We start from the raw sequence: 25,609 nt of genomic DNA, 5'->3' as shown, positions 1-25,609 counted from the left end.
CGACACCAAGCCTCCATTAATCAAATATCCTCTTCCATCCTGATATCTCTGGCTGGGCTTCTGGAGATCTGTGTTTGTGATGGCAGCGCAAAAGGTTTTTTTACCCCATGAATACATCAGCACTTTGATTATTTTAAGTCATGTGGACTGTAGCACATCTGCGGACTGTCGAGTGTTTTTAAGCATTTCCAGTAGCTGGTCCAACGTTCAATCCTTTATATAGAGTACACTCTACATTCTGCTGGGTTGTTTTTAACCCAATGCTGGGTAAATATGGGACAGAACACATATTGGGTTATAAATAAACCTATTGTTAACCCAACCATGAGTTGAAATTGTCATTGAGTAAAAATACAGTTGACGGTTGTCTGTGAACTAGTAAAAACAAAAGATTTAATTTGAACGTGCAAACAGCAGCGACAGATCAACAACAGAACCAGGATTCATACATTATCAGATATTCACGCAACATTAAGCACGCGATCAGTCCAGAGGATTAATATCCAAAGAGGGCAGATTGTCTCTGTTTCATCTACCACAGTGGTCATTTCTAAAGCGGGAGCTTTCTCCGTTTGTGCAAAAAGAGAGATGTTTATGGACAGGGTCAGAGGCCACCAGTGAACGTCTGTCCGGATGTGCGCGAGACCGACCGCGTCATCTTGCGCGGACACGCGCGCGTCTCCGTTCAGCTTCCAAACACGCATACAAATGATTTCTCATACAAATGATTACTTTATCAGACCGTCAGGGCAGCAATAATTTGTGTAATTTACAGGACATTCACAAATTAAAGATAGAAAAGTGGCCAAATGTCTGTCGGCTCATGACAACACGCACCATGTATTAACAAATATTTTTTTATTTTAACTGATAATGTTAATCGGTCATAAATTCTTACCTTCGGTTAACGGTTAAACGGTCAATGTGAGCATCCCTAGTCCCCAGTGCTTCTATCAACCTAGAAAATGTGAAAAAGATCAACCCAGTTAACTTAGTTTTGTTAAATCCCACTAAACACAGGACGTCGGATAGACGTGCAGATCATGTCTATATTGGGTCCGTCGGTCCATGACCAATTCTGGACATGTATTCGACTTCCAAACTAGGTCCACTATTTGGACGTCCAACCATGACCCTACTTGGACGTCATATTTACGGGCAACATTTGACGTTTGAACTGAGTAATTTTTTGGACGTGATTAGGACGTCATATTTACGGCAACATTTGACGTTTGAACTGAGTAATTTTTTGGACGTCATTAGGACGTCATATTTACGGCAACATTTGATGTTTGAACTGGGTATTTTTTTGGACGTCATTTGGACGTCTATGACATACCGTCTATATTACATGATTAGGCCTATAAAAATGTGTTTATTTACAAATATCAGCATTAGTGTACCAACAATCCTTACGAATAGTCTATATTATTCATACAGTACTGTTTTTTCTGCTTTCTTGAATTATATACAAATTCATCTAAATGTACAATTAAAAATCTGTAATTAAATGTGTAGTTCGTTATTTTAAAAGTATATGACCATACTAACAATCTTATAGACAATGTTAAGATATGGCTGTGTGGCCGAGTGGTTAGCGAGACTTGCTTGTAACCCAAAGATCGGTAGTTCGAATCCCACGGCTGGCAGGAAACGACTGAAGTGTTGCGATGGGTGAAGTGCAGAGACAATCCTTTTCCCTTTTTTTATGTCTCTTTTCCTTACACGGAGGTCCTACGGATGTACGTCTTAGACGTGCAGAAGACGTAAAAAAAAAGACGTCGCCTGGCGTTACAAAACAACTCCTTTTATGGACCGGATTTGGACGTCCAAAAATTACATGAAAAAGACGTCATTCCGACGTCACTTTGCGCAGTGGGATCATTCTCTGCAAGCATGTGAAAAAATAGGTCATTGAAATCTGGCTCTCTTTGTGATGTCAGAAGGGGATAATGCCGCCCCTTAATCTGAACTATCCAACCACAGCACTGCCATTTAGTGCAGAGATCAGCTCATTTGCATTTAAAATGACACACCCATTTTTGCTCAGACCTACAAAGTGGCAATTTTAACATGCTATAATAAATTATCTATATGATATTTTGAGCTAAAACTTGAAATACTCTGGGGGCACCAAAGATTTATTTGGCATCTTAAAAATCTTGTGAAATGTCTCCTTTAGGTACTGCAAGTACTTTTTGGTTTCGTTTCTATATCGTTTTTCTTCATCATGTGCCACTGAAATCCTTTGTTTGCATTTAATAGCACTTTTATGGCACATTACATTTTTTTAAGCTTTAAAGACCCCGTAGAATTGCTTGACAAGCACAATTTATTTGTTCATGTGTTGACATATTTCTGTTTTAAACAGGATGTTTGAGTTGGAAATTAAAAACCAGAAAAAACCAGTGCAGACCGGTGTCATGAACAGATCCAGGGGATTTGGAAAAAAGGGATGGCGAATGAACTGCCATTCGTCATTCCAGCTCATTTGTAAACCCTTAGTATCTGATTTATATGAATGCACTTTTCGGATTTATGTGGAGATGTGCGTGAAGTTCACACAGAAAGTTTAAGCTTAGATCAAACTGTAATAACAGTACAGTATGTCTGCCATTAAATGGGGATTTATGATTGAGGCTAGCAGCTAACCCCGTCCTGCGTGAGAAAAGGTTGTCCAAAAGACCAAATCTTACTCCAAGGTTGAACGGTGGGCCGGATAAATGGTGTCCCACTGGATAATTAGATCACGTTTTTGTGTATAATGTTTCGGATGTGACCTAAAATGACTACATAAGTGATATACAATATGATATGTAATTTGGTGGAGCATCTTTTGAACATTTCCCAAAATCCTGTTTCTATGTAAAATGATAACAGTTAAATTTACTCTCTTGGTACACAGAGCTGTAATGTGGAAAATCATGAAACAGCCAGATGGAGGTTGTGAACTTCACTAGAGAGTCTAGAGATTTTGCAGCCATGGTCGCAAACTCCCTAACAAGTGCAATAATGAATGGTCACAGGTTCGATGATATAAAAAATTAGTCTCATAAGAAATTGAAGATGATGTAGGCTTGGAAAAAGCTGCATGAACTACAAATCCTCTTCGGTAACCATCCCAGAACACTGAATGTTTGAAGAAATTGAATCGGATGGACTGCCCAAAGTCATTGCTCCTCATGGTTTGCTTCTTAAACATGAAATCCATTTAAGTGATGTGTGTAGTGCATGAGTTGTACTGGAAACTGTTCCTAAAATTGTATGTAATCTCAAAATTGAAACTTTAAAAATTTTCTAAGAAACACACAGGTAGCCGTAATTGCTCCTGAAAATTTGGTTGTCCTGTGCTTTAGTTGTGACTCTTTTTATAATTACAAAGCATAGCCAAGGTGTCATAATCTGTTAGTGGTTATAGCCAGATATATTCAGTGTTAGCTGAGAAGACCAGACTGTAGGATTCATCATGAATGCATTCTTTGTGGTTATTTAAAGATATTTTTGGCGATTTCTCACCATTGGAGTCCAGACAGGAGGTAACACAGGATGAGAAAGGGCATGGGATCAGGAAAGGAACTTGAGTTGGGACTTGAACTTAGGTCACTGGTAACACCAGGATAACATTTTGGCGCACTGCCCACAGGGTTATGACTCCAGTCGTAAAACATACTCCAAGGGGGCGTGTACACCAAAGCCTTTAAACACCAGACCTAGGTGCTTGCCAGCTTTTTCAGCTGAGTGGTTTGATTTTGTATGATACTTCTGCTTTGTTTGTCAGTCGTTGAACGGCAGTTGGTTGTTGGGATATTTGTCCCGCCCCTCATCCACTGTGATTGGATGGCAGAGTCAGAAGTGACATTGACGAGCTGACCCAGCAGGCATTTCAATGTTGATTCACTGTTGAATCAACGTCAAGGACAAGGTTGAATAAATGTTGAATTACCTTTTGATTTTGCAAATTGAATCAACATTGAATCAACCAAATTTCAACATAGATTTTAAAGCATTTTATTAACCTTTTGGAACCGTTTAGCATTAACTGCTGTTTCAATGCTGTTTCAATTTTAAAACAAGAACTGACATTATTTCAACCATATTTCAATGTTGAAGGTCGGTCAAATTCCTGTTGGGGAGTGTTTTACTCAAAGTTGAACATTTTTCAACTCTCTGCACTCTTTATTTGTTGTAAATCTCAGATTGGGCGTGTACCCTAGTTGAAGAACTGCTACCAGAAGAAGCAATACGCTGTTCTTGATTGTGAAATATAATTTGCTCTTGTGTGTCTCATGACCGATTGCATCATTACGTCAGCTTGAAATAGAAAATGCAGGCATTTCAACGTTGATTCACTGTTGAAGCAACGTCAAGGACATGGTTGAATCAATATTGAATTACCTTTGATTTTGCAAATTGAATCAACATTGAAACAAAAACTGACATTATTTCAACCAAATTTCAACATTAATTTTTAAGCATTTTATTAACCTTTTGCAACCGGTTAGCATTAACTGTTGTTTCAACGTTGAAACAAGAATTAACATTATTTCAACCATATTTCAACCATATTTCAACGTTGAAGGTCGGTCATATGCCTGCTGGGGAGCGTTTTACCCAAAGTTTAATTTTTTTTAACTATCTGCACTCTTTATTTGTTGTAAATCTCGGATTCGGTGTGTACTCTCGTTGAAGAACTGCTGCCAGAAGAAGCAATACGGCATCTTTGATTCTGAAATATCATTGGCTCTTGTGTGTCTCGTGACCAATTGCAACCATTTTTCAACCATATTTCAACGTTGAAGGTCGGTCATATGCCTGCTGGGGAGCGCTTCACCCAAAATTTAACATTTTTCAACTCTCTGCGCTCTTTATTTGCTGTATATCTCAGATTCGGTGTGTACTCTCGTTGAAGAACTGCTGCCAGAAGATTGTGAAATATCATTGGCTCTCGTGTGTCTCATGACTGATTGTATCATTATGTCTTAAAATGGAAAACGCTATTGGCTAATATGCTTGCTATGGAATCAGTCTTCTAAAGAAGAAAGAAGTTACCCGAAAAAGTGTCACACCTAAACAATACTATTACATAAGAACCATGGCGTTCCCACTTTCCCTTTATTCTTCTCTTTTCCAGTTAAATTTTCTCCTTTTTCTATTCCATTTGGAAAGCTTCACACTTAAGCTTAAAAGCTCCAAGTTGAGGGGTTGAAGTTTGGAAACAGTCTGCCAAAGCAATTTAAGTCAGGCTCCTATTTCTCTAACAGTTTGTTACAAGTATGTGACCCTACAGCTGCTTAAACACAGCTGCTGGCCTTAGAGTTGATGCGATGTTTACCACCCAGCAATGAACTGTGCTGTATACATGAGCTTAATGTTGCTGTCAACATATGTTAGTAATCAGTTTGTATGTATATTAATCTTAATATTACAATTATTTTCATGACATAATCTTTCGTGGATGTTTTGTAGATTTCTGTGCCAAAGCAATGAAAGCTAATAATGAACTCAATGAAGCATTTTGAATCCATTTTTCCACAGTCCTAAATGCACTGAGCTACACAGAAAGATCAGGTGCACTGTCATAAAGATGTAATTTTCATTTTAAGTTACATTCATGTTGTGTTGTGTTGTGCTTTCATTACATATGGGTCACCTGATCTTCATCTAGACCATGACAATCACTGAAATTTGAAATGCTCATCTATACACTGTATCTTTCATTATTAGCTGTTGACAGTCTAATCTCACTCACTTTGTGCTTGACGGAGGTTTGTAATAAAGGAGACGCCACACAGTTTTGGATTTTATCAGGTCCAGCACTTGTTTGAAGGCTTATGTTACAGTTTTAATCCAAGAAACTTGATTCAAACCAATGCAATCCTGCTCTGTTAAAAACTGTATTGGGGTGTTTCAGATGGATAGACTGCTTCTGTTCCATGAAAATCTGGAAGGGACACAAGAATGTGTTGGATGAAGTTGTCTGCATCGTGTCTTCTAAAAGGTCTGGGTCTGTGTGCACTGTGGACAGATTGATTAAGTAGAATAGAGTAAAAACTAATGGATTTATAAGAAGAGAGTGACAAAAAAACAGATTTTCAGATACACTATATCTGTCAGACAATATAATTCTTCTAGGAATTATTATTGTATCCAAATGGTACTGGTATTATCATGGTACCTGTCCAAAAATATGGTAGTATATCGTTTTTTATATATAGCATATATCTTGATTTGTACAGATCATAAATACAACATATTGTTGAAATCATTTTATTTGTTAACATTGGCAGCAATGCAACTCTTTACACTCATTTTTCTACCCAGTCTCACAAGGTTTTGTGATAAAGTCACGTAAATTTTTGATTTCCGTGTTTTTTCATGATTGTATAACGAATTCCTGTTTTCGTGTGATTATCACGCATTGGCCACTCAACTGCCTTTTACTATCCTCAAACCATTGTCGCTTCGGTTTAGGGTTAGATTTGGTGCTTGCATTAGAATGTCACTTTATGTATTGATTTAAACTATTTTTTCTGATTTATTTTTTTATATGTCGCCTGGCGTTAGGGTTGGAGTTGGGTTTGGGTAGGGATGTCATTTTATGTAAATCTAACCCTAAACCGAAGCGACAATGATAAGAAAATAAGACAAAACGCTTTATGTTTGAAAAACGCTTTGGAAAAGGAGACGGGCCGACTACCAAAACACACTTATAGCCTATCAGCAGTAAGGAGCGTGTCTACTAACCGACATCCTTGCCGGGTTGCGTATGTGTGGGGCGGGTCTATCAACAGAAGGTCCATATTCTATTGGGGTAGGGGCGTGTTTGTTTAGGTGATTTCAAATATCAACATTGGCCTTCAAACATCGTGGACTCCGCCTTTAACCCAGCATTGGGTCAAAAAACAAGGGTCATATTCGCTGTGTTGTAATTCAACCTATGCTGGGTTATTTCAATCCAAAATGCTGGGTTGTTTTAACACACTGTTGGGTCAAATATAAACAGTTTCTTGGTGAATTAAAGGGACACCCCTTTTTTTGTTTTCCAGCTCCCCTAGAGCCAAACATCTGATTTTTACCGTTCTGGAATCCATTCAGCCGATCTCTGTGTCTGGGGGTACCACTTTTAGCATAGCTTAGCACAATCTATTGAATCTGGTTAGACCATTAGCATCGCGCTCAAAAAAGAGTTTCAATATTTTTCCTATAAAAATACAGTAGGAAAGCGCAGCGCTCGAAAATAGTCCCCTGCTATTGAAAGTTACCAAGGGGACTTTTTTCATGCAGTGCATAATATCACTACGCCTCCTGCAGCCATGTTACAGCAGCAAAGTCCTTGATTATTATGCCAGAATGAGAGTATAGTTCCAAGACATATCTGCCTAAAAAAATTACAATTTTAAATTTTCTGTTGGTCTTAGTACAAAATGTAACTACAAAAGAGTTTAAATAGGAAAAATATTGAAACTCTTTGGTTATTTTTTAGCACGATGCTAATGGTCTAATCAGATTCAATGGATTGTGCTAAGCTATGCTAAAAGTTGTACCGCCAGACCCAGAGATCGGCCGAATGGACTCCAAAACGGCAAAAATCAAACGTTTAACTCTACGGGAGCTGGAAAATTAGCATATTTTCAAAAAAAATGGAGTGTCCCTTTAAAACAGAGTTTGTGTATAGTTGTGACCACACACAAACACAGTTGTACCATTAAAAATTTGTGGTGATGTATATACAGATGCAACTTCCATAGATGCTATTTTGTACTTATATTCTTGACATTTAAAGTCAGGCTTCTTTAAAGTGATACCAGAGGGACAGAAATTATGTGATTCACCCTTAAAGGGACAGTTCACCCAAACTATTATTTACTCACTATCCCTTTAACTAAAGCAACATACTGTAAGCACATACATACACTCTCAGAAAAAACGTACAAGAAGGTACAAAAGTTGTCTGTACCTTTTTTAAAAAGTACACTTTTATACCTAAAAGGTGCATGCTGGTACCTCAAAAGTACACATTGGTACCTAAATAGTACATATTAGGTGCTTATTAAAATATACCATCCCAGTAACAACTTTTGTACATTATTTTTTGGAGAGTGTATATGTTTCAGACATTGTAACTTGGGAATACAGACAGATGCACAGTCAAGCATGCATGATTCATTTTGGCAAGACATTCCTGATACTTTCCCCATATCATAAGTAAATATTAATGCCAGAACCCTGGCTTCGGTATATACAGGTCTTAATAGAACACTTCGACTTTGGATATGATGGGAGTCGTGACAGATCCTTGTAATGAACAGAGAAACAGATGTGCAGTGAAAACCCCTGCCCGATCTTTCGGTCTGTCAGCACCTCCTCATGTGCTCTCTTTAATTCCACAACATCTGTTTCATTTCGGTTACCTTGCCGGTTGCTATCATCCCACTGTTTTTTTGTTTCTGCTTTGTCTTGACAAACACTATCCAAGACTTGGAGGAGTCTGAATATGACTCGAGAGTTGATCTGTAGTTAAGCAAAGTCTCTCTCTCTCTCTCTCTCTCTCTCTCTCTCTCTCTCTCTCTCTCTCTCTCTCTCTCTCTCTCTCTCTGATCTCAGCTTAGCACACTTCTTCCTTGTGTGAGGGTTGGCCCTCAGCCACTAAAATGTTGATGTTAAACCCCATAAGTTTCCCCTACGTTTAGAAAAGATGAAGGTGGATGAGTGAATACTGTACACCTCTATTAGAGCCGTGGCACTCATCTTTGACACCTAATGGACCCTACTACTTATACTACCTTAATCTACAGTAACCTGTGGAGTAACAAGTCAAGAATCATTACTCATCCAAACCACTATGTTTTGATCTCCTTTACTTTTGCATTTTAAGTGTTTTGATCTCTCACAACAAATGATGATAGAAAGTGTGTTATTTGTCAGTGAATGAATGTTTGCATCTTTAAACTGCATTTAATGGTTGTTTGCACTCTAAAGCAAATAAAAGTAAAGATCATTATGTGGCTGTAAAAATACAACATTCCCAGGATGCTTCTGCTCAATTTCCTAATCTATTGTGAGGGAATCTGCATCCCAATGCTGTGTATACAAACAGATCTGTGTCAAGTCCTTCCTTTGTTTCACAATGTTCTGTTGAAAACAAACAGAGTACTATTGGATTACTGCTTCAGGTCAGATCTTACATGAGACGTTTGTGTTCTGCTGAATGATACTTTGCTCATTTAAAGGTCATTTATTAGTCAAGATGGAAAAATGCATGAAATGGGCATTCAGTAAATGGGTAAATGTGCACTGAGGACAAATACATGATTGTGAGACAGACGATTTCGTAAGTGACATTTAATGTGATGCAGTTTAATTTACTTAAAATATTTTTTAGGTCTCATCCTTCATTATGAAGGTTATAAACAATTTGTTTATCATTGTCTTTTTGACCAGTTTTGATGCCCACCGTTTTGACCAGTGAAAATGATTATCCTAGTTCAGGTGTTTAATATGGGTTGAAGCTAAAATCTGCAGGAAGGTAGGTCATCAGGAGCAGGGTTGGAGACCCATGCTTAGGTGTTTTGTCTATACAGTACTCCCAAAATAACACAATTTTTATTATGTTGGTTTGTTTTATTCTTTAAGGCGCTTTTCCATTGCATAGTACCCCCCGGTTTGGGTCAGCTTACTTTTGGGAGCTTTCCCATTGGGTGCAGTACGTAGTACCCGATACTTTTTTAGTACCACCTCGGTTTGGGTTCCAAGCGATCCTAGCTGATACCAAACGTGACGCAAAAACACTGTAGATCACTGATTGGTCTGAGAGAACCGTCATTACCAGCGTCATCGCTATAATGTAAAAGATTAGCTTTACCTTCATGCTAGCTTGCGCTGTCTCATGTTGTCATCATCTGTGCTCTGCTATAAGTTCCCAAACTCCCTTTTAGAGATGAAAAACATCCACATGTTGAGAATCAGGGACACCATACCAGTTTATTTTCCAGACTTGCAGTTTGTAGCGGCACATTCGCAACGCATGTATTATATGTGTATATGCAACTTAAATGAGGCTCAGCGGAGCGCGTCGATTGACGACGCCACCGGTGTTTGTACAGAAAGGGTCATGTGACACATGACACAATGTGCAAACATCTATTTGAATGAATGGGAATATACAACAACACTCTCACATGTATGATGTCACAGCAGTAGGCAGCGCAAATATAACGACACGCCTATAATCCCTCCCACTGCAATGTGTTACTAAACTCGATGGAAAAGCTAAACAAGCCAAAGTGAGGTGAGCTGACCCGACCTGACCCAAACCAAACCGTGGGGTGCTATGCAATGGAAAAGGGCCAAACATTGCGAAACAAAAACTTGAACGTTAACGCAAAGGTCAAGTTTGGGTCTCTTTGAGTGACATCTATTGAATATGTATAATTATATTTTTACACTGTGTTATATTACATACAGTTATTTCATTATTTATGAAGCAATTGTGATAAAGCAATGGTCATATTGTATAAAACATGTGTACTTCATTGTTTGCTTTGCACTCCAAGTAATGTTAGTTGGGGAAAGTTCACTTATAATTTAGATATAACTGGGGCTTCATTGAGCTCCTAGCTGGAAAAGTTAACATCAACAAAGTATAAAACCACAGAAATGCCAATGTGTATATTTGGTGCTAGGCTTGCAAGCTGCGTGTGTTTGTTTTAAGCTGGATCTGTAAATCTGTAGTATTACATTAAGTTGACTTAAATGTCAAAGCACATGCACATGCCACCTAATCATTTAGCGGACATTACATTAAAGTAATGGTAGTTTAGGATACTAGTCAAAATTGAACCATAAGGCTATAAACAAAGATCACAATCTTCTAATAAGATGCAGTTTAGGTAATTAAATGTAAATCCTTAAAGGGACACTCCACTTTTTTTAGAAAATATGCTCATTTTCCAGCTCCCCTAAAGTTAAACATTTGATTTTTACAGTTTTGGAATCCATTCAGCTGATCTCTAGGTCTAGCGCTAGCACTTTTAGCATAGCTTAGCATAATTCATTGAATCTGATTAGACCATTAGCATTGCGCTAAAAAATAACTAAAGAGTTTTGATATTTTTCCTATTTAAAACTTGACTCTTCTGTTGTCATAACATGGCTACAGCAGGCGCAGTGATATTACGCAGCGCCTGACAGTAGTCCCCTGCTATAAGTGGGTGATTCTCACGAAAACTTGGTTTTAAAAATGTCAAGCATGAAAATGTAAAAATTGCTTAAATTTACTTTTTTTCCCACCAGACATTGAAAAACAAAGTCTGGAGTAAATGGGAACATTAATTTAAAAACTTTTACTTATCATTTAACACTTTTTGTAACATAATTAAAAAAATTAGTCCTAAAAAATCTCATTACCGCAACAGTCAGAAAACATCAACACTGACATATTTTCAAAATGACATGACAAACCTGAAAGAACATACTGTAATTTGGAGATTCTGCACATGCATTTAAAATCAAATTATTATGTTTCTATTAATTAAATTAACATTTAATAAGCATCTGTTGCGGTAATGATAATCAAAATGTTGTGTAAGCATTCTGACAAGACAATATTTCAAATTAACTGTAAAAAAAATTTCTTACCTGGTAGCCATCTTGAAGTAACTGGTCCATGTGCTTGGTCACTCAAAATCAAACTTTATTAAAATTCTGTATGTGTGCTTAAACTGTTCTCAAAAAGTGTTGCGGAGGATGAGAAAAACAGGCAAGGACACATCAATTTACTAAATTTTCTTAATTATTATTATTATAAAAAAATATTCAGTAAATATTTTTATTTCATCTAAAGTAGTCTAGCAAAACATCCATTTATTTTTTTTCTTAATATTTTTGTGTTAATTTGATTAAATTACAACATAACACATGTTCAAACACAGCCGGACACATTGCGGTAATGAGAATTTCAGCAGAAAATGAGATAAAATTTACAATTATAAATTCTTATGTTGAAATCACACATTGTGCAAGGTAGAACACAGTATTGTGTTAATTCTGATGCTTTTTAATGTTACTATATTACACATTTTAAAGCTAAAATCATTAGTGCCGTGGTGTTTCAATGGTTTCGTGAGAATCACCCAAGTAACCAAGGGGATTGTTTTCTGGCAGTGCGTAATTTCACTACGCCTGCTGCAGCCATGTTACAGCAACAAAATCCTTGATTATTACGCCAGAATAAGAGTATAGTTCTTAGCCATATCGGCTCAGAAAATCACAACTTTTAATTTTCCGTGTGTTTTAGTACACGATGTAACTCAAGTTAGAGTCAAGTTTTAAATAGGAAAAATATCCAAACTCTTTAGTTATTTTTGAGCATGATGCTAATGGTCTAATAAGATTCAATGAATTGTGCTAAGCTATGCTAAAAATTGTACCGCCAAACATGGAGATCAGCTGAAAACGGTAAATATAAAATGTTTAGCTCTAGGGGAGCTGGAAAATGAGCATATTTTAAAAAAGTGGAATGTCCCTTTAAAATATTGTTGTACATCCTTATCTTGAATTAATGTTAATTTTACAACATATCCTCCAACTCATGTGATGTACAATATATTTGCCACTTTCCTCTAATACGACACAATAGCTTTTACTGAATTAGCGCCCCACCACCACCAGTAGGTGATGCCATGAACATTTTTCTTAATGCATTGTGGGGTTTAATCCCTATATCTCAACTGGTCTAGCATCACATTACTGTAGCTGTTGAAAGATCCTGGGTTAGATCACAGGGTTCTCTTAATTGCTTTGGGTTAAAGTATCTGCCAAATTCATTTTGCAAATATTCGATAAATAGTTCACCCATAAATTAAAAATCTGTCATTATTTTCTTACTCTCATGTTGTTATAAACTTTTTTTCTGCTTTTTTCCTACTATCGGAATGGGGCTCATGATCGGTTTGGTTACAAACATTTCTCAAAATATCTGCCTTCATGTTCATCAGAACAAAGAAATGTATACAGATTTGTTACAACGTGATAGTGAGTATTTTCAGTATCGGGAAAACTATCCTTTTTAAACCAAAAGCACCTTTTAAAATCCGCTATTTGTGGCAGGATGAAAGTGGGAGAAATGCTGATAAATGGCACATTTTTCTCATCAGCATTTACTGTTTGCCAGGATTTATATTGGGAGTGGCAGAATAATATAAAAGGTTAATAGCTATTTCAGACTGTGATAAACTGTGATTTGACCCAGTTTGGGCTCTGTGTCGTCAAGCTAAGGTTAAGTGTACAATATATTCCACACAGATTAAGAAATTAAATAAATACATTTACATTCAGATTATAAATCAATGCTAGTGCAATCTCTCTCTCTCTCTCTCTCTCTCTCTCTCTCTGATTGCATTGACCTGACCTGAACATTCTAGCCTAACTTAAACACTTATGGTGCCACCCATGTTACATTGGTGCCACAAGATGTAAGATTTTTGTTGTATGTCATAGTTTGGAAGATACTGGTACTTAGTGAATCTTCTTGCACATTTTCTTTTATGATGTATGCAGTATTTTTTGTACTTTATCAAGTGACTTTATTATACATATGGTGTTAATTTAACATTAGTGAGGACTAGCAGATCTGTACGATTTCCCATGGTGCTTCTCATGCATTCCAAACCTCCTGATGTTGTGAAGTATGAGCTCACCGTTATATCATGGAAAGCCCGTATTTTGCAGTATGTAGGTCACCTCCTTTGGGCTCCCTTGCTCAGGGGAGGGTTCTTCACTAGACCTAAAGTTCTGAGTGATTTCAGTACTTCATTTCTGCTTTGTGAGACCCTCTCTTTCTGCAGCCTTACCTCATTTCCTCAGTAACTGAACTCACCACAAGTCAAACTCTACATCCAAGCCCAAAGTCACTGCTGTTGTATTGTACAGTCAGTGCCGTGAACTCAGTATGAAGTCATGCACAGTCAGCAATACTTATTACAGATTAATCTTAGCTGGTGCTTATACAAGCAATCTAAAGTTTCCACTTTTTAGTATTAAAGTCATCAAAAGTGGAAATAACACAACTGAAGAGAAGGGAATTGGGGTGACTATAAAATGTTAAACCAGTCAAAACATTTACATTTAGGCATTTAGCAGACGCTTTTATTCGGAGCGACTTACAAAGATTAGAAAACAATAAAGTGATTCGTCATCAGGAGGCAATAATACAAGAACTGCTTATACTAAGTTACAGAACTAGTATTTCCTGAAAATTTACCTGTTCAGAGAAAGAGAGTTAGGATTTTTTTTATAAATATTTAGCCATGCTTTGCTTAAATCAAAGCTTTGGGCAGTTTCTTGTTTAAATTAATGAAATATTACCTTTTTAAACAGAATTATAATGCACTGAAAAATATTTGTTGATTCAACTTAAAAATGTAAGTTACCTGGTTGCCTTTACATTTTGAGTCAATTTGGTAACACTTTACTTGAAGGGGTGTTCATAAGACTGACATGACACCTTGATAATCATGACATGACATGTGCCATGAACATGAAGGAAATTTTATGAACATTTATGACAACTGTCATTAAGTATCATTCGTTCAATTATGTAATTTTAATGCAAAGATGACATTGTTTGAGATGTCTTTGTTATGACAACTTGACATAACCCAATACAACATAACTGACCACTTTTTAACAGTGATACAAATTTAATGTGTCAGTGTTAATTCTCTGTCATATAGTTTTATAACAGCGTAATGAGTATTTTTCTTGACCTCAACTACAGTGCTACAAATATAATTTGTCATTAAAATGTAATTAAGTGTTAATACTCCGTCAAATAGTTTTATAACAATGTCATAAATATTCTTCAGTTCATAATGGGTTTCCTCCAGGTGTTTAAGAAATAAAATCAAATATTCAAAAATAAAAATAATAGTAATTCAAATTAATAAAATTATATTTTATTGCATTTGGAGACAGATTTACGGAGCCCCTAAGGGGACATGGAGAAAAAATTAAATAAAGTTTAGTTTCCCGTGGGCACGTGAAAGCGAAAGTTTCATGTGCGCATGCGAAAGTTTCACGTGCGCACGGGATATTTCACGTGCGCACACGAAAGTTTCACGTGCGCACGCGAAACTAAACTCTAATTTTTTTTTACTCCAAAGTCACCTTAGGGGCTCGGTACTGATTCACCTAAAATTAAATAAAAACAGCACAATAATGTGTTAAGCCATGAAGCGTTGGGTTATTTCGAATAAATAAATTAATTAAATTAATTAAATGTTTTGTTCGTTTCTGTGTCTGTTGCACTTTGTAAAGGTATTTAAAATTATTTGACATAGTATTAAATGATGAACCCATAATTATTCTGTTATGTCATGTTTATGACAGATTTATGACAAGTTATGATGTATTGGTTTATGTCAAGTTGTCATAACAAAGACATTTCATACAATGTCATCTTTGCATTAAAAGTGACATAATTGAGCAAATGACACTTAATAGCAGTTGTCATAAACGTGCATAAAGTCTCCTTTGATTGTGAAGGTGTCATGTCAGTCTTATGAACACCCCTTCAAGTATTATCGTTAATTCAACTTAACAAAATATTAGTTAAATGAAAAACAGTTGTTGAAAAATTGTTAGTTGAACTTAACATTTTAAAGGCAACAAGGTAACTTTTTTAAGTTGAACCAAGTTTTTTCAGATTTGGGTAGTGATTAGTAATCAATTTTCTTCTCTAATCTGTATTTTAACATTTTTAACTCCATCTGTAACAAATTGCACAGCAGTTAATTCTGTGGCTTTCAGCACATTTCCTTGTGATCTGTGGTGGTCTTTCTGATCATCCACATGCAGCCACAGGATCTTGCTGTCTCTGGGATGCGTAGATCATATATCACTGGACCACATGCGGAAAAACACTCAATGCTAATGTAAAATAAATTGTGAAGCAATGTCTGCAACCATGACAAATTGTTGGGGATATCTAACTGCACAAAGGTTGGGCACATGCAATGTTTTGCATATGGATGTCTGGAAGACGTACAGCAAAATAACAGCCAGGGTAACTCATAAACGTTTAAGAGTTCCAGGCTTGCACTATAAAAAAGATAAGATGTACCTCTTTCATAGTCCCTTTTCACTTTCTAGGAATAGCATGCAGGAATATGCTACTTGTCTGACATTAAACTTGACCTCAACCTCCTTAGACCCCAATAACTCAAACCCTAAACTATTCCTTCAGAAAGCTTTGATTGTCTAATTTTCATGCCACTCGGCTAATAGACACCATCTGCTTTGGAAGTGCACCACTCGGTTCCATTTCGTCAATGTGCAACAAATAAGCATTGTTTCCAAATGTTTTTAAACTTGCAAAGTATTTCCACGAGTTTCAACTGACCCGGGGACATGTCGTCTAGCCTTTTGCATAAATAATCAAGGTTTAAATGTCAAGTTAAGCACTAGAAACACTAGAAAGATTGTTGGTGTCATCAATATGAGCAATATCAACCTTAGCATTTCGTGCATATAAGAGTTATTTTTTATATTATGCCAAAAATTACTAGATGCTACTAATAACACATTTGCTAGTACGTAGTGCAGCTGTATAGTGAATTGGCCTATTTTTTTTCTACCCAGTCTCAAAAGGTTTCGTGGTATAATCACGTAATTTTTTGATTCTTTTTGTAATATTATCACAAATTTTCGCATTTTTTTTGTGATCGTATAATGAATTCCTGTTTTCGTGTGATTATCATGTATTGGTTACTCAACTGCTTTTTCCTATTTTTAAACCATTGTCACTTCGGTTTAGGGTTAGATTTGGTGCTTGCATTAGAATGTCACTTTATATATTGGTCTAAACTATTTTTTCTGATTTATTTTTTTATATGTCACTTGGCGTTAGGGTTAGAGTTGGGTTTGGTTAGGGATGTCATTTTATGTAAATCTAATCCTAAATTGAAGTGACAATGGTAAGAAAATAGGACAAAACAGTTGATAATTCGTAAAAATTACACGAAAACAGGAATTCGTTATACGATCACGGAAAAACGCAAAAATTCGTGATAATATCACAAAAAAATAAATTAAAAAATTATGTAATTATATAACGAAATTTTGTGAGACTAGGCTGATTTTTTTATGCATAGGGGAGAACCGGGGCAAAAGTAAAGTAACAACGCGATTTTCTACGAGCCCTGATAACCGTTTTTCGCGTGTAGATCCAGAAAGGTGTTTTCAACCATGAAAAGTAAATTCATAAAGCGGTCATTTTTTCTTAAAACACGTTGTGTTTCTTGTTTTATGTGTTACAATACTGATCAATCGGGTTTAAATGTCAGGAGATCCTGTCGGGACGAAAGTAACACTTGTTACTTTTGTCCCGCTGCTAATACTGTTGTATGTTGAAAATGGATATTATTCTAATTTGATTTAATTTCATTTCATAGTGTTCATACTGTTGAAAAAATGTTTTATTCTCAACAATTTAAGTTTGCACTGTTGGTTGCTTTTGAAACATTTGATAAAACTGAAATTTAAAATGAAAATTTCATTATTTTTTACAAAGATAAGTTTGTTTGCAGTTACATATTAACAAGTTCATAGTCATGTATATTTTATAAAAACAAGTGTAACACAAAAATCTATCTCGTTTTGTTGCGTTACTTTCGTCCCTGCAGGTGCGGTCGAAAGTAACAATTCACTACTTATGTTTAAAGTTAAATTGAAGTCGTTTTACACATTAAACGTATTAAACATTTATACAAAATTCCACCTGGTATTGATAGACCACACTTGTGAGGTATTGACCACAGCAAAAATATTTTTCTGTCTATAACATTATCTTTTAAAATAAAGTTTTTCTGAAAAATGGTACTCCCTCCCTCCTACTACCTTCAATAACACTTATAAACGTATTGGCAGTTTTGTCATTGTTATCGTAAATTGAGAAAACAACATTGAAATATGAACACTGTGTGTGATATCTGACCAAGAAAATCCTTTCTTATCCAATCCTGACATTCCCTTGTGCCTCTGTCTTTTGTGTTAGAAATTCTGCCGTTGATAGGAATCTTGCCCTTATTAAAATGGCGTAGGCTTAACCGTGCAGCTAGCATATAAAAAAACAAATATTTTCTGATCAGCATCACAAGTCTGCAATTCTATCTATGTAGCAAAACCATAAACTTTATCTTTAAGATCCCAAAGTTTTGGTGATGTATAAACTAAATGTGTGAACATAAATGATGTAGCCAAAGCAGGGCATTGATGAGGTCACCGTCTGTTTTCTGACTTCATTGTCTCTTAAGTCAAAGTTTTTCTCCCCAGCTGCGGTGAAACACTTATGCTTTGTGTGATATGACTCATAAATGCTGTGTGTGTGTTTAGACTGCTTGTGCCGTAGCGTAAAGCACACACGCTTCACAATGAACCTGGCATAAGTATATAATGACAGAAAATTGGGGATTCCCCACATAATGCATTACAAAATACAGCATGCAATTTTAAGATTGGCCAAATTGGATGCATTAACCTCACAGCTCATTCAAACTGCTTGAACCAAATGATAAGCCATTAGTTATACCATTAAGCTTATGCTGTAAGTATGAAACTTCATGCCAATGCTATTGTGTTTTGCCCTCAAGGCTGATTAAGAGGCTGGGAGCGTGTGGCACTCCATGGCCAAATTTACAAGCATGCTCCTAACAGCACGGCTCCCATTAGCATGCAAACCTTTTCCAGATGATCCTGGTTTACTGAGTGAACAATTGTTTGTAGGGTCTCCTCAATGAAGACACTTCAACCCTAATGAAGACCACGTGTGGTGCCAGATCTTTAGAATTATGATTCAAGATTGTTTTGGCTACCGAAGCTCATCTATAGTTAGGTACGCTTGGCTTATATTTGGTTAATCGTAAATGATGCTGAACCGTGATTAGTGCACGGCCTGGTTTTTTTGGGCATGTGGTGTTGTTTTGGTTTCTTTGTTGGAAGGAAACAGAGTTTTTTTCCTTCAAACAGAAGCCGATTAAAAATGGAGGGCAGTGAAAGATGGAGAGACCTGCAGGGGCATATAGATGTGTGCTGTAATATAACTGTAGAGCTATTGGACGGCGCACAGCATGTAAACAGGAAAATGTGCATGGGGGCATGCGTTAAAAGAAAAAAAATAAAGAGTATGCATTTATACAAATGAGACTTAAATTGACAACTCTGTCTCTGTTTTCATTTTTCTTTTGTATTAGAGAGGGTCTTGAATACTCAACTGGACCTCACCGAGCTCATCGGAGTGCCTTTGCCCCCCTCCGTCTCCTTCATCACTGGTTTCGAGGGATACCCTGCATACAGCTTTGGCCAGGATGCTAACGTGGGCCGCCTAACACGCTCCTTCATCCCCGATCCCTTCTTCAGCGACTTTGCCATTATAGTCACGGCCAAGCCCACCACTCGACGCGGAGGAGTCCTTTTCGCCATTACCGACGCCCTGCAGAAGATCGTCCACTTAGGAGTAGCACTCGCACCAGTAGAAGATGGATCACAGCATGTGGTTCTTTACTACACCGAACCCGGAGAGGCACACACGGAGGTGGCGGCTTCGTTTAAGATGGGAGACCTTACGGGAAGATGGGCCAGGTTTACGCTGGCTGTACAGGGAGAGGAGGTGAAGCTGTACATGGACTGCGAGGAGCATCACAGGGTGGCTTTCCGCAGGAGCCAGGATGGGCTGAGGTTCGAACCCAGCTCCGGGATCTTTATAGGGAATGCTGGAGGCACCAGGCTAGAGCGGTTTGTGGTAAGTTTTTACCTGTTTTTACCTTAGAGACATTTTTAGCTAGTCATCGTCGCGTTAGCATCATAAAAAATAAGTGCATCAACGAAATCATTTCGTTATCGTCATCGTTGACAAAAACAACACTGGCACGCACGGATTCTGGAAAATCATTAGTAGTGTGAATGAACCAAAAATCTAATGATCCCAGAGAAATCCCGGACGCATTTTCTGTGTATTTTCCGTACTCTCTGTGCGAAAAGGGCTTATGATGTCTTAAAATGTTGTGTAGGTGGGTAGTTTACCAGATTTTAAACAAAGCTAAAGTGTTTACTAAACACACCTGGCTGCTTTAAGTCAATATTGAAAGTGTGTTTCAGCTGTTTATTTTATTTGTTTCTTTGGTTTGTGTGAGAAATATACAATTTGTGGTTTGTGATCATTCTGAAGCTTTTGTGGTTATTTGATAAACATTAACAGGCGGTTTCCCGGACTGGGATAAGACTAGTCATAGACTAAATAAATGTAAGAGCTGTCCAAACTGAAAACAACTTGCACTGACATACAGTATCTTAAAATATGCCCTTTGTTTTGCCTCAAAATGCACACAAGTAATGTTTTTAGTAAGGCATGTTTGTTAAAACTAGTTATATCTTTTAAATAAACTAAGGCCTAGTCCTGGTTTAAGCTAATCCCTGTCCAGGAAACCACCCCTAAAAAATCCCAGCTGTGATTAACCTAAACATAAATGAGTTAAAGATTTTTAGCGGCATCTAGTGGTGAGACTGTGAATTGCAATCGCTCCACAGCTCACCCCTCCCTTTTTAAACGCATAGTGAAGCTACGGTAGCCACCACAGGACAAACACGTCATCGTCCAAGACAACGTAGTGACAAAACGTGCTTTATAATGCAGTTTGTCTGTAGAAACATGAAGGCGACTTCCATGTATGAAGACCCACAGTGTATGTTTATAACAACGGCTCATTCTAAGATAATAAAAACATAGCAGTTCATTATGTTATATAGTTATGTATATCATATTGCATCCTTCTAAAAGTTACACTATGCACCTTTAAAAGAGCAGTGGATTAGTCAATTTTCTTTAAAAAAATCCAGATAATTTACTCACCACCATGTCATCCAAAATGTTTATGTCTTTCTTTGTTCGGCTGTGTGACGAGCCAGCGCGACCTCATGTAATTGCGTAATGACATGGAAAGGTCACGTGTTACATATACACAAAGACATTAATTAGTATCATTCGACATACAACAACATCGAAACGGTCCTCTTTCTCCACACTTGTAAACACTGGGGCGTAGTTTCGCATAAGTCATCCGTGACCTTTTGACGTATTACTTGAGGTCGCGCTGGCGCGTCACAGGACCGGAGATAGACGAAAAGTTGTGTTTTAAAAGTGCATTTTTTTTTTCTTGTCAAAAATGACAATCGTTTCGCTAGACAAGACCCCCATGCCTCGTTTGAGATCGTTTAGTCCTTTGAAACTGCAATTCCAAACTGCACCAAAACTGTTAAGTGCTGGGGTCCATTAAAGTCCATTAAAATGAGAAAAATCCTGGAATGTTTTCCTCAAAAAACATAATTTCTTCCTGACTGAACAAAGAAAGACATCAACATTTTGGATGACATGGTGGTGAGTAAATTATCTGGATTTTTTTAAAGAAAATAGTCTAATCCTTTAAAGCTCTTTACATTGTATTCTGTAACAGGCTATGGCTTGTGTCTGGGATGACTGTCATCCTGTGTCAGATCTTCAAACTGTTTTCTTCACAATACCAACAACAATAAAAGGAAGAAAATAACACATTAATCATTTAAACATCATTTTTTTCCTTTTCAATTAATTATTTTTTTAGGGCCAAGCATAAATGCGTTAACTCTAAAGCAACAAAAGTTTTTAGATGTGAGGAATCAACCTTGTTTCACATTCGACATATGTAGTTCAAAACTGCAGTAACCCGTCGAAGCTAATAGCCGAAGCCAAGACATTGATTTGTGGGTTGTTCGCATTCGCATTCAACATTGGGCAACATCAGCCTCTCCATAAGACTGACAACGTGGCGGGGTTACATCACCGGAGACAGATGACTGAAACTCCTCAATAGTTTACTTTCCACAATAATGTCTGTGGAGGGAAAACTTGGATATAATTCACACAAACACCTGGTGCATAAAGGTCACTCTTTAAGTCTTACTTTATTGGTTCTTGCATGACTTGTGATGAAGTGAGTGTCAGTCTCTTATTGCCCTTTAAGCATCTTATTAAAATGATTTGTTTGTGATAGAAATAGGCCTTTGACTGTCTTTTCTGCACTTTTTGGCTTTAACAAAGTATAATGTGCATGAGATTTCAGCCAGAAGTCAAAAGTCTGGGTTGTGAGATACACTGTACCTAATGCTTCTTTCCTTGGCAATGTTGGGAAATAAGGCCACGCATAATCCCACAGCTGCTTTACAGATTCCCAAATACAGTACTGTGTCCATCTAAACAGACAGTGCATTTTGGCTCACACTTCATGTTTATAAATCAAACTGCAGCTGCTTTGGATTGTCATCATTTCAAAGCCCTGATGCAGTAGTTTGGCCCAACACCTATTTCCTGTGCAGAAACTCCATTGTTTTTATAGTAATAAAACTTTTATTAATCTGCTAACGTTTGTGTTAAGTTTAGTCGGAAAATTTGGTCCATTGGACAGAATTTATGTTTGGAATTTTGTTTCGGCCTTCGTAAGGTTTTGTTTTGCTGCAACATCCTGTCGTTGCCTTTTCCATCTCGGATGACTTTGGATTCATCTGAAAGGACAGGAAAACATCTTTTGTTTAGAGTGAATCCGTTTAGTGGCCATTTCTGAGAGATGTGTTTATTGTGGGATTGCATAGGGAAAAAAGTCTACACAGAAAATCAAACGCAAGCACACAAATACTTCATATCAAAGACATTTTGTGTACACAAGCAAGCGTTTAGATCCACTAGGAGCTGTCAGGAGTCTCTGTGCAACAAATCAACGTGTGTGGCCGGATGCGTGTGGATGTCATTTGCATATGCTGAGTCAACACGCCGCTGTTTATCTATCTGGCTGAATAAACGTCCCTTTAAAGACGATGCCGGTTACAGCTGCACGACCATAAACATCTTAACGCCTCCGACATGCCACAGGTTAAGCAACACCAGAAATAAACCACCCTGTGCATTTACACATACACTCACCTAAAGGATTATTAGGAACACCTGTTCAATTTCTCATTAATGCAATGATGTAATGGTGTGGGGGATGTTTTCTTGGCCCACTTTAGGCCAATTGGCCATCGTTTAAATGCCACTGCCTACCTGAGCATTGTTTCTGACCATGTCCATCCCTTTATGACCACCATGTACCCATCCTCTGATGGCTACTTCCAGCAGGATAATGCACCATGTCACAAAGCTCAAATCATTTCAAATTGGTTTCTTGAACATGACAATGAGTTCACTGTACTAAAATGGCCCCCACTGTCACCAGATCTCAACCCAATAGAGCATCTTTGGGATGTGGTGGAACGGGAGCTTCGTGCCCTGGATGTGCATCCCACGAATCTCCATCAACTGCAAGATGCTATCCTATCAATATGGGCCAACATTTCTAAAGAATGTTTTCAGCACCTTGTTGAATCAATGCTACGTAGAATTAAGGCAGTTCTGAAGGCGAAAGGGGGTAAAACAGAGTATTAGTATGGTGTTCCTAATAATCCTTTAGGTGAGTGTACATACTGTCTAAATAGCCAGCTATCTATTAATGCAGCAACTTATACCATTTGGTATTGGGCATTTTAACCCATTAATGCACTGTCTGGATGCATTTACCCACAGCGATTTAAAATTTCATCAGCATGTTTGTTATAATCTGAGATCAAACTCTTTACATTTGCACTATAACTCATTGCTCTACCCACTGAGCAACAGAAACATAGAAGATTCTTTAAAAACCCATATATCACTACTTATTAGTTAGCGTAGAAGTAAAGCATTGACTCAAAACCTGTATTAGACTCGCAGACTTCCCTTATATCACTGAAATAGGATTCCCCTGCTTTACGGAGATAATTTTGGGAAAGGCATTCCCATTATCCTAACATATGCTGAGCATATTCAGAATGACTGACTTTCTATCATTGCTGAGTTTACATAGAAACAAGCTTATCAGATGTTAAGGTTCTGATCTCGCCTGACCCGCTGAATGAGAGCATAGCTTTCGCATATCTCAAAGCTGACTCAGCCTGGCACGAAGCATAGTCAAATGAACATGACTAATCCAAAAACAGATGTTTGAGGTCCATGGTGAGAACTGAGCTGGTGAATTTCATTCAGCTCCTGTTTTTTCCTGCGTGCTTTTTCCCAACATTTAGTTGGATTGGTTTAAAGTATTTACTATCCAACAATTGCAAACAGAATGTGCATTATAGAGGCTTCATTATTGTTTAGATATACAGGTAAACCAAATACTAAAGTGATCGAATAGAGTGTGTCTGCCAAATGCAAATCATGTGAACTTAGCCACATGGTGGCGCTATAAGGAATTCATTTTTATTCATATGCAGTGGCGGCTGGTGACTGCTCATCCGAGGGGCGCTAATTCAAAACATGTGTTAGTTCGTAGTGTCATGTGTGTTGCTCGTATTTTCAAAATATGTGTTTGTTGCGTCATGTGAACCATGTGCATCACGTGTTTTGTCAAAATAAGTGCCTGCCGCACATGCGGCAAAACCGCTTATGATAAAAGAGACGCTCACATTCACAAAATACACGCAAGACACTCCCTTAACAGTAAATTACGCATGATATTATGCGAGTATCTGGCAAACGCGAGCGTCTCTTTTATCATAAACCATTTAGACGCATCTGCAGCAGGCACCTATTTTGACAAGACATGTGATGCACACAGGTTTACTTGACGCACCGAACACATATTTTGAAAGACACCGGCCGCCACTGTTTATATGGTATGTATCACTTGTATACACAAAAATGTCTTGATGTATTTTGGGTAATATGTGTGACCCTGCATGTTAAAGGCGCTCTAAGCGAATCTGTGTGATGTCACTTTTTGTTGATGTTTGAACTGTTTTCAAACAAACGGAGCGTAGCTAACTCCTTCCCCTCCCTTCCGTGCTTTCATGAACGCGCCCAACCCTCATCCCCAAATCCTTCTTGTCGTTTATTGGCTGGAACGCTTTGTTATGGTTTCTGTTTGTAGGTTTGGCCACTTTGTTTTTAGTGCAGTTTGTGGAGCCTGGGCTGTCTACAGAGATTGCGTTTTTTACAATTTAATCAGCAGACAGGCAGTAAGCAGATAGTAAGGAGATGTTTGCTGTGTGTAACAGAAAATGTTTTATGGTCTAATACGCGTGAATTCGCTTAGAGCGCCTTTAAATCCAGTCTTATAATCTATTTATGAGATTAGGAGCATCAAAGGTTGATTTCAATCTTTAACATGACTATACTCAGTCAATATTAAAGGGGTCATATTATGATTTTTTTTAAGATGTAAAATAAATCTTTGGTGTCCCCAGAGTGTGTATGTGAAGTTTTAGCTCAAATTACCATATAGATTATTTATTATAACATGTTAAAAAGGCCACTTTGTTGTTGTGAGCAAAAATGTGCTCCATTAAAATGCAAATGAGCTGAAGAAATGCAAACACCGATCGCCATGATCTCATAAATCTTAATGTGTCCCTCAATTATTTTTTACTTTCTGCACTAAATGGCAGTGCCGTGGTTGGATAGTGCAGATTAAGGGGCGATATTATTGCTACCTACGTCACAAAACAGGCGAAA

General features: G+C 37.4%; 1 protein-coding gene across 3 annotated transcripts in view; it reads left to right on the top strand.

The window, feature by feature from the left end:
• col15a1a (collagen, type XV, alpha 1a) overlaps positions 1 to 25,609 on the top strand; it is an 85,694-nt gene that overhangs the window by 15,253 nt on the left and 44,832 nt on the right. For all 3 annotated transcript variants that reach the window (XM_055181612.2, XM_055181609.2, XM_055181610.2), the window contains exon 3: positions 19,248 to 19,795. In XM_055181612.2, the coding sequence (XP_055037587.2) occupies positions 19,248 to 19,795 (548 nt within the window). The remainder of the gene's footprint in view (positions 1 to 19,247; positions 19,796 to 25,609) is intronic.

The sequence above is a fragment of the Misgurnus anguillicaudatus genome, chromosome 25, assembly GCF_027580225.2.
Source record: "Misgurnus anguillicaudatus chromosome 25, ASM2758022v2, whole genome shotgun sequence".
In the NCBI taxonomy this organism is placed as follows: domain Eukaryota; kingdom Metazoa; phylum Chordata; class Actinopteri; order Cypriniformes; family Cobitidae; genus Misgurnus; species Misgurnus anguillicaudatus.
The sequence above is the reverse complement of the archived record's forward strand: the minus strand, read 5'-3'. Positions and strand labels throughout refer to the sequence as shown.